The sequence below is a fragment of the Scatophagus argus genome, chromosome 4 (genome assembly GCF_020382885.2).
Source record: "Scatophagus argus isolate fScaArg1 chromosome 4, fScaArg1.pri, whole genome shotgun sequence".
Lineage (NCBI taxonomy): Eukaryota > Metazoa > Chordata > Actinopteri > Scatophagidae > Scatophagus > Scatophagus argus.
In genome coordinates, this window is record NC_058496.1 from 1,938,098 (window position 1) to 1,953,763 (window position 15,666).

The 15,666-nt window shown below is 46.3% G+C and overlaps 1 protein-coding gene across 3 annotated transcripts in view; it reads right to left on the minus strand.

The window, feature by feature from the left end:
* Window positions 1-405: 405 nt before the first annotated feature.
* The window catches only part of si:dkeyp-14d3.1 (transmembrane protein 132C), a 107,757-nt gene continuing 92,496 nt past the window's right edge, over window positions 406-15,666 (minus strand). Inside the window, exons 6-10 of one of the 3 annotated variants that reach the window (XR_006843192.1) lie at window positions 10,901-11,109; window positions 6,607-6,880; window positions 3,908-4,099; window positions 1,016-2,267; window positions 406-646 (exon numbers count right to left, since the gene is read on the minus strand). Coding sequence is in view for 2 of the 3 variants with exons in the window: in XM_046386767.1 (XP_046242723.1) it covers window positions 1,098-2,267; window positions 3,908-4,099; window positions 6,607-6,880; window positions 10,901-11,109; window positions 14,577-14,585 (1,854 nt within the window). In the remaining variant the exon portion in view is untranslated. Of the gene's footprint in view, window positions 2,268-3,907; window positions 4,100-6,606; window positions 6,881-10,900; window positions 11,110-14,576; window positions 15,643-15,666 lie in introns of those variants that run through there. The other 2 variants (XM_046386767.1, XM_046386766.1) reach the window with 2 other exon arrangements.

The following is a 15,666-nucleotide window of genomic DNA, read 5'->3' on the forward strand; positions in this document are numbered from 1 at the left end:
CTGTAATTATCTCTCTTTGCATCCACATGGAGGGCGCGTTTCCTCCCAGTTTGCCCATCAGTATGCTTTTCCTGGAGGCGATGGGACGAAGGTTAATGAGACCTTAATTGGCATTTTCTTCAAAGCTAACAAAACTTTAAACTGGTGGTGGGAGGTGGGGGGGTGGCTGTAGGAAATGTCACATTACCATGTTGTCCAGCCTTTTAATTTAAAAGCTCCCTTCATGCACTGGCCGTCACATCAGGGTTCTGGGTTCTAACAGACGAGATGAGAGTGTTAATGGCCGCTGCCTCCTCCGCTGGTCGGTTTTAAAGAGCTCCTGAACTCCTGATACAAAGAGGATTGGCTCCCCTCCCTCTCGAGAAAGGGCCTGGTGACGCTGCGATGAATAAAAGCTATTGCACGCTCTTGACATTGTTGTGTATTTCTTAAATGTTATGAAAATACAATATACAGAGCAACGATACAATGCTTTGGAGACTGTTCAGTACATACATGACAGGTCTTCTGCTGTGTTAAGGAGGATGAGAATGAACCAGAAAGTTGTGCCCTTTTTTTTTTTTCTTTTTTTTTTTCCCCAGCAACATGCAGAAATTTGTCTCGGCTTGCTTTGGCCTTTCCAGGACTCTTCCGACAGAATAAGGATCTGGCGTAGGAAATTAATATCCAAAGTGTTACAAAACTTCCAAAACCATTTAATGTGCACACACATCCGGAACATCTACCTAGTCGTGTTACTGTTTTTAAAATCTACATGTTGTCTTAATATCACAGGTCAGCGTTGCTGCCAATCAGTCCTCCAGTCTAACTAAACCCTGTAGTAATAAAACGAGATAAAAAGGTAATCATCTGATAAACAAATGAACAGAAGAACCACCTGACGTCCTCACTCACTGACACGTTTACTGTTAGTGATTCATCACCAGTCACTTGGGAAATCAAGACGATCCTCTTAAAATGTACCGACTGTTTGGCAGTTTGGGGTGATTCTGAAGTAAATTTCTTTCAGCCTCACCTGTGAGAGACCTGGTTTTTCTCCAGAGCCACTTTCCTCTGAAAGGCATAAGGGTGAGTTTGTTACCAGAGCACACAGTACATTATGCCACCTCGTTTAAAGCACTGTCATTTAACCTTTCCATGTAAGTGCGCAACTCCTTGGAGTCTCCCAGCTCCACGTCTTGGCACACCCACTTAATGTCCTGACTGTGGCTTCCAGTCAGTGTGTTAACAGTGGAGTAGCTATTGTCCGAGGGGATGGTGGTGAACGTGGTGAACTTGACTCGCTTCCTCTTGGTGGTGGGTGAGTCTCCTTTGCTGTCCTTGGCTGTGCAGCCTGTGTCTGCAGCCCGATGCACTTGGCCCTGCACGTTCTTCTGGACCGAGCCTCCGTTCAACAGGTGGCTGCCTTCCTCGAGTCCGCTGCTCGAGTCCATCATGGAGGTCTGCTCCTCCTGCTGAGGTGACAGGCTGATTTGGCTCTCCAGCAGCTCTGCTTCGTTCCCCAGCCACACCCAATCGTGGGCGTGGTTCATGTTCTCCTGGCCCTCAATCGAGAGCTCCTTGTGGCGGTATTTCAGGGTGTAGGAGATGCAGTTGATGAGAAAGACCAGGATGGCGAGGCAGAAGACCCCCAGCAGGGCGTACATGCCGATCTCCAGGTCTGTGAGCCCACGAGCCGTCTGAATGAGATCGTCATCCATGTTACGGCCACGAGGAAGGTCCACTTGTGCAGGGAAGTCAGCAAAATCAATCGGCATGTCTTGGCTACCATCATCTGAGAGTTTGTCCCCGCTGGGTCTGCGCATTATAGCACTTCTAGTGGTGGTGGCTCTCCTCAGCACCCCATCTTCCATGTCAGAGATGGAGCTGCCGTAGTAGTGGGTGTCAAGGCCGGTCCTGTCCTGGGAGGGGGAGAATCTGCCTCTGTTCTCCATATCATCTCCATCAGGGCCGTAGTCGCTGCTCCCTCCCCTTGAGCTGTCACTCTGACCAAACTTCACCTTGACGTTACAGTTCCCTGCTGCCAGGATGCTGCGGCGCTTGAACTTCTGGCAGACCTCACAAACAGTCATCTCCACCCTGACCAGCAGGCCTTGGCCCTCTGCCTCCGTCACAATGACAGGCCACTTCCAAGAGGGGTGCTGCTGCACTGTTACTACCTCCTCGTCCAGAGAGGTTGCTGTCAGGATGAAAAAGTCGGGGTTGTACAAGTCTAGAGGAGCCACAGAGCCGTCGCTGAACTGCAGCCAGGCGCTGATCACGGCCTCCTGTGGAAACACACACAACCATGTGCAGGCAGAGAGAGAAAATAAATAATCAACGGCAGTTATAGAAACAAAAAACACTGCAGCTAGTCTCATTTCCTGAGAACATTTGATTGTTTTCTGTGTAGCATCAACCCAATGCTGTCCAGGTACCCCGCTAATAACCCGATGCTTCTTCCACTAGCATTTACCCTCTGGCCTGTATAGTGAATTGTTAAAAAAGGTCACATCATTAATCCTTTTGTCAATACACCATACAGATGTACATTATACAGTATATATGGAGTTTTCTAATTATAGAAGACATTACAAGTAGAACACAAGCTCACGTAGTTGTGCTAACTCAGCGGCTATCCTCTGTAAGCTGGGGGGGGGGCAGATTAAAGGATAGGCGGAAAAGATCAAACACTTACATTAAATTAAACATTGTTCGGTGAATGAGGATTTGCCATACAAAGGCGTCTTAAGGCCTCCTGCTGCAGTTTCACCATTTGCCTTTTAATTTTGCAGAAAGACAAATCCCCAAAGGCGCACAAGTACATCCCCACAGTGGTCTGTCAATGCTCCGTAATTACTGGAACCAGAGGACTTAGAGTGCAGCTCTGCCTGCTTATCTTCACTTTTTGCGTGTGGAGATACAGCAGATAAATGGCCTTCCCATCCTCCCTTACTTGGAGGGAAGTAAAGGATCAGTTCAGAGAACATGTGAGAGGGCTTGATGGGCACATCAAAGAGGCCACAGCGAGAGTAGCCACAGCGAAGGGAAGCAGAACGTGATTTGGCCTCTGAGTCATATTTTGGTACAGAAGCAGTGGTGTTGCTTTTGCATGTTCTGAGATTAAGCTCCAGTTTCTATTAGCTGCCCAAGGAAACACATTCTGTCACACTCTGGCTTCCAAGCCTCGGAGTTAAGAGGGTTATGGATGGAGTGGAACAAACAAACAGACGCGTGTACATGAGCACATGCACACTCACAGCTTTCTTTATTTGTAAAATTGTTCATTTGAGGACGCTGATGGTGTGAAATGGAATCTGGAATACATCTTTTGTTTTGTACAAGCTGCAGGATGCACATTTTTGGCTGTAGCACATATGAAATTCTGTCTTTCATCAAACGGCTATCAAACCACTGAAGAAGAAGAACAATATAATATGCTAACAGATAATAATTACTTTTGTAAAACAAATTAACATCATTCTCTGCCTTAATCAGACCTGGCTAAATGGATTTGGAAATAATTACTGCTCTTTGTTTTAATCTGTTAGATTATTATCGCCATCGTTTTTGTAAAGGAGGTTTGGTGTGTGCTGCAAAGCAAAGCTCGGTTCTCTGTTAATTGTGTATTTCAGACTTTACTTCAGGTCTCTTATATAAAGGGCTGCAACTAACATTCATCTTAACAATCAATTAAAGTCCTGATTAGACTCTCAATGAAACAATTAATCTTTTTGTCCATAAAACCTCAGAAAATAGAGAAAAATGCTGACTGTAATTTCCTTCCTTCCAGGACCACCTTTACACACTTGTACAAAAACATGCATTTTGATTTCTTTACTGTACAGAAAGCTTAGCTTGAATTACTGCTAAACCCAGATAAAACACAATACTATTAAATCATCAGTTGGTAGTTCAGTATGCCGACCTGTTTGGGGCTCTGCAGAACCTCCTGTGTGGTCGTGGTAGCCAGGATGGCTCTGTTGCTTCCTGGACTGAGCTGCAGGCTCATAGAGAGGCCGGTCACCAGCTGAACCCCCAACTCCGTGATGGTCACTTTGTCATCCACCACTGTGATAGTCTTCTCTGCCAGGATGGAGTCTGATAAAGGAGACAGCACCTGGGAGGCGCACGACAACAGAAACACGAACACAAAAAGACAGACTTTACAGACTCCTGCTGCAGCAAGATGAACAACAGATTTTCTTTCACAATATTCCCCTGAAACACTCAAAACATGATCAATCACGTTGTGTTACTCTACAAACGGTGACCGAGCCGACTGTATGGCTTGTTCATGGGAGCCTTTTCATTTCCTGCTCTAAACACCGAGGGTCGCCGAGGTCTCTCCCAGGAGGAATCGGCAGCGGCAGCCAAGCGGTGAAACAGAGCGGCGCCTGTAGAAACTTCACCAACAGAACAGAAATAAGTCCCGCTCGTCACACCGCTTGATTGACAGCTGATTCCTGGCAGCAGCACATCAATAAGCATTTAGCAGTGAAGATGTCACCAACAAGAAATAAAGCGGATTACCACGAGTTATAGGTGATTTATGAAAGTATCTTTCCAAGTGTTTCATCTGAACATAAAAGCCTCACAAGCCCCTTTGCAATATGCAAAATGATACTCGGAACCTACTTTTTATTTTATCTCTTTTCTCAGGCTGTGTAGATCAAACAACACTCGACTTGGCTGCCATCCAACCCATACCTCCTGTAGGTAAGAATCCCTTTGATTAATACTGCTAATCCAGAAGAAAGGCGCATTTTAACCCCAAAACAGAAGCAGGAAGTCTGACAATGTTTCAGATAAACGCCGTGTGTAGTGTGTGTGACTTTGTATGCACACATAAACGTCTCCGCATCAGCCTGCGTGGCGTGGTGCGTTGCTCGGGCAGTCACGGTTTCCAGTCTGCTCGATTCCTGATGGCGTGGATGTTTTTGCCACACCGAGCAGGACGCCAAGGAGCAGGTCCCATTCACACGGATGTCATTAGCGAGCTGATACTCATCCAGTTAGCCTGAAGAGCCTGACAAAGCAGAGGGCCGAGGGGGAGGACGCGCTCACGGCAGCACCGGCTCCACCTGTCTGCACTCCACAAAAGGAGGTAGAAGTCACAGCCACTGCTGTGGCATCTGGTGTTGCTCCTGGAGCACATTCACATTGTGTACCACGCTGAAGCTGAGGAATGTCCACTGGTCAGAGTGCTTTTACAGTATATCTGGATACAGCTTCAGAAGCAAGGCCCCTGTCTGCTCTTATGAAAGCTGCTCAGTGGGCGCGTGAAGCTGAGAAAGTTTGCCCTCCCAGGTATAAAATTAGCCACCCATATTTTAGTCCTCTGCTAACTACAAAATGATTTAATCGTGCAGCTCTTCTATGCTTTTCAAATGTTATCATGAATGAATGTTAAATGAACCATTTTGCTGCAGGTGTGACGCTCAAATACATTCAGACGCTGTCTTACAGCTGCTTCTTGGAGAACGTAAACTTTGGAGGAAAAAGTCTTCTAGGACTCGTGTGTATCACATGATGAGAGCACAGCTTAATGTTGTTTTGTACAGACAGAAAAAAATACTTCCTTTACGGGTGCGTTGGCTCTATAAATAAAACCTCAGGATGACAAGAATTTCCTGTCACAAGTCGATCACATATGCAAAAAGCCTCAGCTTGCAGGGAGCCTCTGCAGACGGCTTTCACGTCCCCATGAAAATCTAACCCACGTCCTTCTTTGATTGTTTAATTGTTGTCCGCCTCCTGCGTCCTCAGCACAATAAGCTGACATCACAGGATTGGAGGAAGGTACTGATTTCCACACAGGTGTGACTAAAGCTCCAGGTCACAGACCGATACAACACATATGCACTGTGTCCAGTCCCTCCTCTTGCTGCTCGCAGAGCTTTGATGAGCAGAAGGATAAGATAAGATAATCCTTTATTAGTCCCATAACTGGGAAATTACAGAACGACAAGAGGCCAGAGGGTCAAATGTGACACGAGAAATATCAGAGTTCATTGGGGAACCACTGGCCCAAGTGAAATGTTAGAACTACGACACTTCTTAGCTCATGTATCAGCAACAACGTCTCTGTAATGAGGTTAAAGTTAAGCACTGCTGAGTGCAAGAGTAGTTCAGGTTTATTACAACTTTGGTTTTATTTTTACAGTGTTAGCCAGCATTTATGATCTCATTACACTCAGCGGAGTAATTACTGAGATGTGGAAACACGGCCACAGCGAGACAGGAAACACGAGCAGTCACAATCAGAGCGTTCAGCTGGATTATTGGTTTGGAGATGAAACTCAAAGTGTGTGCTGCTGCATGTCAACAGAAATCCCTCACTGGATGAGTAAATGTGACAGCAGCTGACGGTTTGGGTCATCTTAACACAGGCTCATTTCTCTCACTGACGTTTTGCCTTCTAAATATCTAAATGCTACGTTTGGAAAAACAAACCTCCTGAATCTCCACAATAGTTTTATGTTACGACTTTCTTCATTTGTTCAATATTTTTTGTCTTTGGTGAGAAGCATAAAGGGACCACAGCTATGACTTTGTTATTCAGTTTTGTCTTGTGATAACCAAGCTGAATGTTAAACCTCAAATGAAAGCAAACTCCTGGCCTACCTGGATAGTGGTCATCCCCATGTCCAGTCCCACCAGTACCCTCTTGTCCAGCAGCTGTGCAATCTGAGCGTCCTCCACCTTCAGGAAGTCCCACACCAGCTCGGTGATGTCCACCTGCCAGTCAGTGCCCAGCATGAAGCTGGTCTGGCCTCGGGGATCAGCTGACTCGGCTACGAAATGGGTCAGGACTCTGACCATGGCGTGCTGGTACTGCAGGGTGCAGCTTCGCCCTCGCCTGTCTTCATCATCCTCGTCCTCACTGTCTCGTGTGGACCTAGCCACGAAAAAGAAAACAACAATAGCTGATCTTTGACAGCCATGCTAGCAGTGCTGCCTCAGGTCAACCAGGTCAATATCCCAACCTAATACTTAACAGAAATTACTGGACGGATGGCAAAGAAATTTGGTACACAAATTCCTGTTTCTCTCATGATGAATTGGTCTTTGAACTTTAGTCGAAAAATTTCATTCATGTACTGCACAGAGTCTGGTTCCAAATGACATCACCAGAACAAGATGGCAGCTCTCACATCGGGGATATTTTAGCTTCACTTTTGTAAGGTAGGAGGAAGTGGAGACGTCCGGGGACTCTTTCATAAGTCGACATCTTTATTCATTACTGATGTCAACAATACATTTAAGAATATTTATGTTCAGAGTTTGATTACTCCCTAAACTCCAAAAATCCAGCATCAGTCAGGTTGTAATTTCATTGTAACAACTGTGGCAGCGTACACATACGCTTGATGGATGGGAAAACATCTGCAATGATATGTGGTTTGTGGTATTTTCAGCGCCGTTTTAATTAAACTGGTCTCTCTGTCAAACATCAGTGACGCAGAGGCCATCGTTCTTCCTTCTCAGCGTCTCTCCTTTCTGAAATGTGAATGCACATGCGTCTCCTTACTGCTTTGCTTAATGGCCTGCCTGATTGCTCTGTTGCAAGCAAATCTAATTTTATTACCTTACGCAACAAATCAGGCGACAGAGGCTCAGCTCTTTCTCGCCAGGAAAATTGCTTTGAGTATGACAAACTAGGTTTAAATGGTTACAGAACAGCTACAGTATCATTATATTTTGCCCATGAAGATTTTTTTTTCAAATTTTGCTTCAACAAACAACAAACAACAACAGATACAGCACCCTGAGATGTTGAGGAGGCAGCGTCTGAACAGTGGATCTGGGAGAATAAATGCAGTAAAAGCTCTTCGGTCCTGCATTGGGGCTCAGCTGGGACCCTTGCAAACAGAAAAGCGCTGATCATATGGCGAGCTGACTGACTTCCACCCGCCTTTCCATCCAGTCATCGACATTTGAACAAAGATGTCAGCCGCACGCTCCAGAGAGATTCGGAGTTAAGGCCTTGAAACCGGCTCACATGTGACCGAGTGACAGACACTGACAAAAGAAAAAAAAAAGTACTGTAGGATCACTAAAAAAACCCTTTGAATTCAGGATTCAGAAAGGTTCAAAAGCAACTGGTGACCCATCCAAGTGTCAAGTACTCTGTCTTTATTATGGTCTCTTGTAACCTTCAAGCCCTCATTGTCCCATTTTGAGTTTCAAAGATAGGAAAAAAATCATCTTTCTTCACAGGCTGGAGCAGCTGCAGTCTAACGGACAGTCTACGCCATCCTAACTCAGGATTCCTGAAACTCTGAGTTAAGCCTGAGTTAAGATGTCGGACTAACCAGGCCCCTCCTCTTTGGTCTTCACACGGCACTGCTGACACATCTCTGAATCCTATTTCCAAAGTTTCATTTTCAAAACTATTTTGGAAAGGCTTTTAACAGTAGATTAAAATAGCAGATCATCTGTGCCTCAGCAGGCCCTCCATGACACATTTAGTGCATATTCATGAATGTTAACTGCTCCACTTATGACTTTTATGTAATTTTACACACATATGTGGAACGCTGTGCCAAAATCCCTGGCAAGAATGAGGCTGTTTGAGTCCCTCTTCTTTTCAGCATTTCTAGTTTTATTAAATGCATGGAGCAGGAAGGTTACTTTGGCCCACAATGGCTAATTAAAGGCCAACCTTCAAATTCACACACAAGCAGAAGAACCATGAGCTGCACAAAATGGAGCACTTGCTCACTTTATTCCGACAAAAGCACAAGGTCAGATTCCTCAAACATCGACTTTTCTTATGAGCTTTTGTTCCCTTTACCTTATTGTTCTCTGCAGCCTCAACACTCTCTCTCTCCACTCATTTAAGATGCAGAGGAGACAAGCACCTGCTGACAATTTCAGTCACCATCTTCCAGTTTAATCCAGTGGCAGTAATTGAAAGTTTCCCATCAATGACTGCTGTGGTTAAATCCTTCTGAAATCATATTGTCAGTGTTTTGAGTCTAATTTGTTAGCTGACATTCACGGCTGATGACCTGACAAACGACACCGATGTTACAGGAGTACCAACATAGTGACTGAAACAGCATTTAAAATATGAAGATGTTTGCAGAGGCAGGTATTAGTCAGGTGTGACGGATTGGGCGGAAAACAAGCTGATAGCGAAGTCCATTTTAGCTCCAGCGTGAGTCTGATATGCCAGTGCTCATGCAGCCATCTCGAAATCTAATCTAAGGTTAATCTAATAAACAAATCACACTCGGCGCAGACAACAACCTGCTTTACAAAGCAATTCTTCTTTCTGCTTCGCTCACTTTCAAGCCCAGCTCAGACTTCAGAGGAGATGCTGCATATTAATGTGTGTGTGTCACGCTTATTTTTGCTGTGCCCCGTGGATCGTGGGCTGCGCTTGTTTTGGCATTTTTCTGCATTTCATTTTCTGCTACGATAACATGACGAAGGTCGCTTGGACAGAAATAGGCAGCGCTGCATCTATATATACAGACGCAGCTCTGCCTGATGACGCCTGATTGTTTTTTACTGTGTGAATCTGGCAGGAAATTAAAGTACAGCTGCTCGTTTTACAGTGGAAAGAGAACGCTCAGGACACACAGCTTAAGTATAAAAACAGTTCAGAAAAGAGCAGAAAAAAAAAAACAATTTAAAAAAGCGAGAAAGTAGGAATGTTAATAAACACATCTTGAAAGACGTGTTACAGGAGTGGTGCTACCCCCACACTCAGGTTTGCTGTCTGCTGAGGCTTATCTTGTCCCTGTTCTGGCAGGGCTTAGGGAGGGAAGAGGTGAGCCATACAGGCGGCGTCAGTCAACAGACTGAAACCATCCCAGCTACAGGCCTCATGTCTCTTTACTTTCTCCGTTTCCCTCTCTGCGTGCCAGCCTGGCTGGCGGAGGAATGTCCCGCCGCTTGTTCCTCGTGGGCTCATGGACAGTGGACCAATGCCCACTCTCACCAACAGGCGTAGTGCTACTGTGTAAGGTCACGCCTGTTATCCCATGATAAACAGAGACGGGCGGAAGACGGGGAGAAACAAAGCTGTGCGCAGTCCATCAGCAGTGTTGCTGGCGTCAACAATGACAACACAACCCGCCTGTCCCCGCTGATAAAGGCGCAGCAGCGGCAGCGAGAGCAGCGTCCGCGACAAGCCGCGGCATTAGTCGAACGCTGCACCTCTGTCACTCAAAATAAGAGGCGAGCAGGGATAATTAGAGTAGCCACACTGGTGCGTGGGACGACTCCAAGTCCAAGTCCAACCTCTGCGCTTTTCCAGACGTAATTACTGCAGGTAGGCTGATAGCTGCTCCGTCAACTGATGGATTTCAACAGTTGCAGAGCAGGTGTTGGTAGTGATGAGGCCCCGGGGGAGAGCGCTGACCTCCAGACAGCTCTAATAATGTTCTGTCCCACTGACGGCTAACAGCCGCGATTGCAGGTCACCTTAAGACAGTCGTAATGACAGGCCGTATCGCACAGGTCAGCCATTTTGTTATCAGCCAAAACTGTCAGTGGGACTGAAGTCAGGAGGAGACGGTGGAGTGGTGTTCAGTCATATGTCTCATCATTATCTTATCGAGTACATGACCTGGAGAAAAGGCTGTTCATTAAACCAAGCTAGATCTGCAGCAAAAAGAGGACAAAGAACTCTGAAAGGCTGCCATTTATGTGACGCCAGCAGGAGAATCTGCAAGAACAGCAACATTGTTAAAGGATGAAAAACTGCGATCACTCAAATCAAAACAGACCTTGATGCTGCTCCACTGGATAAGTGAGAAAATGAGTTGAATTGTAATGTGAAATCAAGCAAATGTAAAGTCAACTTCATATGCAATCCAATTCGGCCATCAATTAGCCTTTATTTATTTTCATCCTGACAAATCCAGAGAAATGGTGAATAAGCAGTGAGGCTGCAGTACTGTACCTCTGACCGGCGGCCATGACGGGGACCCTCCACCCTTTGATCTGGCTCAGCTCCGTGTCTGACACCTCAATCTGGAGGGGCAGTCGGGGGATCCACACGCTGAGCTCCAGCTGAGCGCTCAGGTACCCGTGGGTGAAGTTCACCATCATCCTCACCTTGCCCTTCATCTCCTTGCCATTCACGAAAACATAGTCACACCTGTCTGACACCTGCGTGGGAGGACAGCGAGGGATTAGGAGAGACACTGTTTAAGTGGAGCTCTTCTGACAGTTGCACTGGATGACTACACAGTGAATTACGCAGTGCAATATACTGTACAGCGAGCACACCGAGTTGATTATAAGGCTTTACACTCCTGAGCTCTCTGCTGATACAGAATTCCTGTAACTACTTTGAACAAGATGAAAGGTCCTCTATCTGCTCCACACTCAGGAGGAGAAGGAGGAGGGCAGGGAGGACATCTTTGAACCTGAGGGAAAACAGGTCGCGGCCCGCTCTGCTATTATAGCTCTGCCTACAGCCGAAACAAGAACCAACAGATTGAAACTAGTAAGAGGAGAGCAGTCGTCTCTTGATAAAATGACCAAATTCAAAGCCATCTGTTTCATAAATTGCTTTACAAATGGAATGAGCGGGCCAATTTTGTGCTGTCCAAAGACAGCTCTGTGTTGCTCGCTGCCTTTGAAGCGGCTGCTATGCTTCTTTCTTTACTCGGACCAGCGTTTGATTAATGTCCAGAATCCTCTCTGTGTCTCTTTAAAAAACCTTATGATATGGCCATGCGAGCATTACAAACGCAAACCATATGCAAACACACAAAATCTCAAGAGGGATATCCAGCAGACACGCACACACTCATAGAGGTAATTAATCAGTATGTCTTAAACAGAGATATCCTGCTTTTTTGGGCTCTTTGTCAGCCTTATTGATCCCATCATATAGCAGACTACCACGGCTGGAGCCAGATGGAGTTCGACGGTCTGGGGAAATGTCTTTTATTTTTTTTCTTCTTCCAAGTTATTTCTCCACAGCGAGATAAAACCACAAACAGCCATTCATCATGAAGCCGTGGCAGGATATCCTCTGTGACCAGAAAACTCTGTTGTGTGACAGATTCTATTGCTTTGTGCGAGCTCCCTCCACTCCACATCATCTCCAGAGTGGAGCCAGCAGTGGACTTTGTGGGGAAGAGAAATGTGGCTGGTTATGAATAAATAAAAGCAGATATATGGAGATTTGCTGCATTGACAACGTAGGCACTTCACGGAGAATCGATATGTGGTCGATTCCCTCTTTTGACGTCCATGTAGATCCACGTGTGCACCCTCGTCTGGTGTAAACTGTCACTAATAAACCACAATGGAAGTGCATGGCAATGGCTGCTACGTTGACGGCATGTAAATGAAGGTCTCACACCCAGTACAACAGCTTGTTTTTGAATCTTTTCACTTTGTGTAAGGAAATATATGCTGTGATGACACTACGACTGTTGTGCACATTTTTCCAATTTGCACGAGAACAAAGTCATATTTGGACATGTTTGTAGAGGCAGCATCTGCGCCCCGAGCCTCTCAGTGGGCGTTTTTCCCTTTGTTTCCCCTGCAGTTGACTGACGCCTGAGGGCCAGCGTTGCTTAGAAACGGCTCTTTCTTTTGCAACAAGCCCACATAGTGTTGGTAAGGCACAGTTAGTGATTCAGGACATTGTCCCTTCCAGTTCCAACATTTGTAGGATCTTACTGTTAGCAGGCTCGCAGGCTTGGCTAATTGCTCGCTCGGAAAGTGGAGTTCAGAGTGCAGTTTGCCTCGCCTGCGAGTGTCACTCCTGACTCCTATTTGTTTTCTCTTCACGGTATTTCGATATCTGCAGAGGCGTCGTCGGCCTGCGCTCACTCAGTGCTGTGTCTGTCCCACACAGGAGAAAGGCGGAGGTTTGGTAAATGTTTGCCGTTTCTCATCACGAGTCCAGCTGTGGAAATGACAATGAAAACTACAGGAATGATTGAGTACTGAGTCACACAGAAATGGTAGGAATCAAAGATGGGACTGAATGACTACAATGACTAACAACACCCGCCTCCAGGCTGGTGCACAGCTGCCTGTGTGGCTGCCGGGACTGAAGTGATACAATGAACAAGCATTAATGCCTTATTAGCGCACCAATTAGACATCATCACTTAGAAGCACAACTTCAGGCCACCCTGCAGAACACTGAAGTATCGCAGAAGACAAATTAGCCAAACTTAAGCATCTTCTTAGTGGAAATTCATGGATGCAGGATGTAAGGATGCTGAGGAAGCTGCAATATCCCCTAAAATGAGACATGAAATGATCAAAAAGTGTGACGCAGACTTGAAGCAGAGAGAGAGGGAGAAACTCAACTCCTGCTAATATCGACCACATGTAACTTATCCTGACCGTTCAAATCAATACAAAAACACACGAATGGTGCGCCATTCATTACGACTTCCTTCGGCCGTGGGGCGATTACAATTTTTGAACAAACAAGTAAACAAATAAAAGCAAACGCCTGAAGATGCTTCCGCTGACTTCTTAGCAAAAACGGATTTTAATCTCAGCTGAAGTTTGAAAGTATTTCTCTCAGCCGCGGCGCCAGTCTTAAAATTTTAGAAGAACTTCTCCCACCCAGCAGCTGTCTGTACGCTGGCCTCTTGAAGCTCCTGTGAGGGAGCTGAAAAGCCTGCTGCAGGGCATCCTTCAAGGCTACAGCCAACCCTCAACAAGCTGACATCCTGATGATGTTCTGTGTTCTCCAGTTGGTGTTTCCTCCATGTTCTCCACACAGCGTAGGTGCTGTGCCACACTGAGACGTAACTGTGAGCGAGGTGCTTAATGAAGCTTTTGAACATTTCGACAAGGGCGACGCTGCTCTCCCGGCTCCATCGGGGCTCCCACTGTGAGGGTGTGTTTGAACTGATAAAGATGTCAGGAGTCCCTGCTCCTTATCAGCCCCTCGTTGTTCGGCTCTCACTCTGCTGATACTGAAGTGCCTTTGACAACCCCTTCGTCTCCGACTTTTCTCACAAGTCGAGTCTCTGTGACCAGTCCCCACACACACACACACACACATTAGGCTGCAGGCCAGATAACACCTGACCAGACTCCAGGTGAGGCTCATTGACCAAATGAAAGAACAATAAAATGGATGTTGGTGAAGAGCCGCATTAGCAGGAAGCTGTATGAAGTCAGTTTACTCTTATATGTTGTTGGGGAAGTATGTGTAAACGAGTGTGGGAATTACTAACATGCAGCTCTGCCACATTACATGACAGGGAAATTAACGTCGTGCTGGGATTTCCATGATCTTTTCCCCAACAATCTAAGCTGAAACGATTATGGAAAACGTGCCACTGCCGTCCAGCCATCCCAACACGCTACGCGGACGTGCTTACGCCTTCCCGCCGTGCTGTGTTGTTGGCAGACGTAGCTCCAAATCAAAATTTTAGCGTGCAAAGACGTGCCCATTTAATCAGCGCTGCCTTTAACCCCTCACGCAGCCTCCCAGCAGGGTGCGTGTTGTGGCGGACCGGCGGTGGGACTGTCTCAGTGAATTACGCACCCTCCGTCATTCTGATTCACCAAGTATCATAAACGTCCAGGAGGATCCACTGCCACATTAATCAGACACATTAAGCAGCTAACGGGAGAATACTTACAGAGGACATTAAGGCTGTCTCTGGATCGAGCCCAGGAAATTAACAACCCACCAGACAGATACAATCCAAGGCAGATATGAGCGATGGGAGTGGGGAGCATGAAGGTGGGGTGAGCCTGTCTCTGGCTTGTACACAGAGTTGGCTTGACAGAAGCAATTAAGCTGCTCTGACTCGTCTGCCTGAGCTACACCACTCATTTCAAAGCAAGGGGAAGGTCTGGAAATATTCTCACAGCCGTGCTCAGTGGCTTCAGAGCCTGATCACGGCATGACCTCGTCAGGGGTGAATGCTAGCAAAGTACCTTTACTGGAGTACATTTTAGAGTATCTGTACTTTATTTGACTGTGATTTTTAAACGACAAGGGCTGTACTTGTGACAGCACTACTGTGAAGCGTAGCTTTGAAGTCAGCAGATGAATTTTCGATATGAGAAAACAATCACAGTGAAGTCCTCCTCACACATCTGTCAGTCAAGTTCAAAATCAACGCTGCATTTTTTGAACAGCTCATTTGCACTTGTCACGAGTCAAGTGGAGCATTTGGACAAAGACGCAGGAGACATCAAACACTAAACTGGGAGGACTTGTTGACTGAAGGCAAACAGAGCAGGTGCATCAAACCCGACTGAAATACAAGCCGAGCTGACGAGGGAACGAGGCGCAGGTGGAGAGATGGGTGGAGACACACAGGTGACGGGGAACGCAGTGAGGGAACAAGAGGAGCTGATTGGCTGAGGGAAACACTGAGCAGAGCATTCATGTCTGAGACAATTGAAATGTTTTAACTGTTGGCTCACAGCTGAGTGGTGAAAGACACTTAAATGCACCAAAGACCTGAGGAGAACTGACATTATTTTGTCACAATAATGTGCGAGTTCATCACTGCAAACAGACCCATTAATATATCTCCATGGACGGCTGCAACACCTCTGCAGTCCTACTCAGTGAACCGAGCCATAAGCACTGGCCCTAAAGCGAGCTGTCTGAGCTGTAAATCCAGAAGGAGCTCGTGTGCGTGCAAAATAACAAAGGCAGAGTCTTATTTCAACCTAAACATATCAGGCAACATTTGTGAGGAGCTTGGAAGAAGA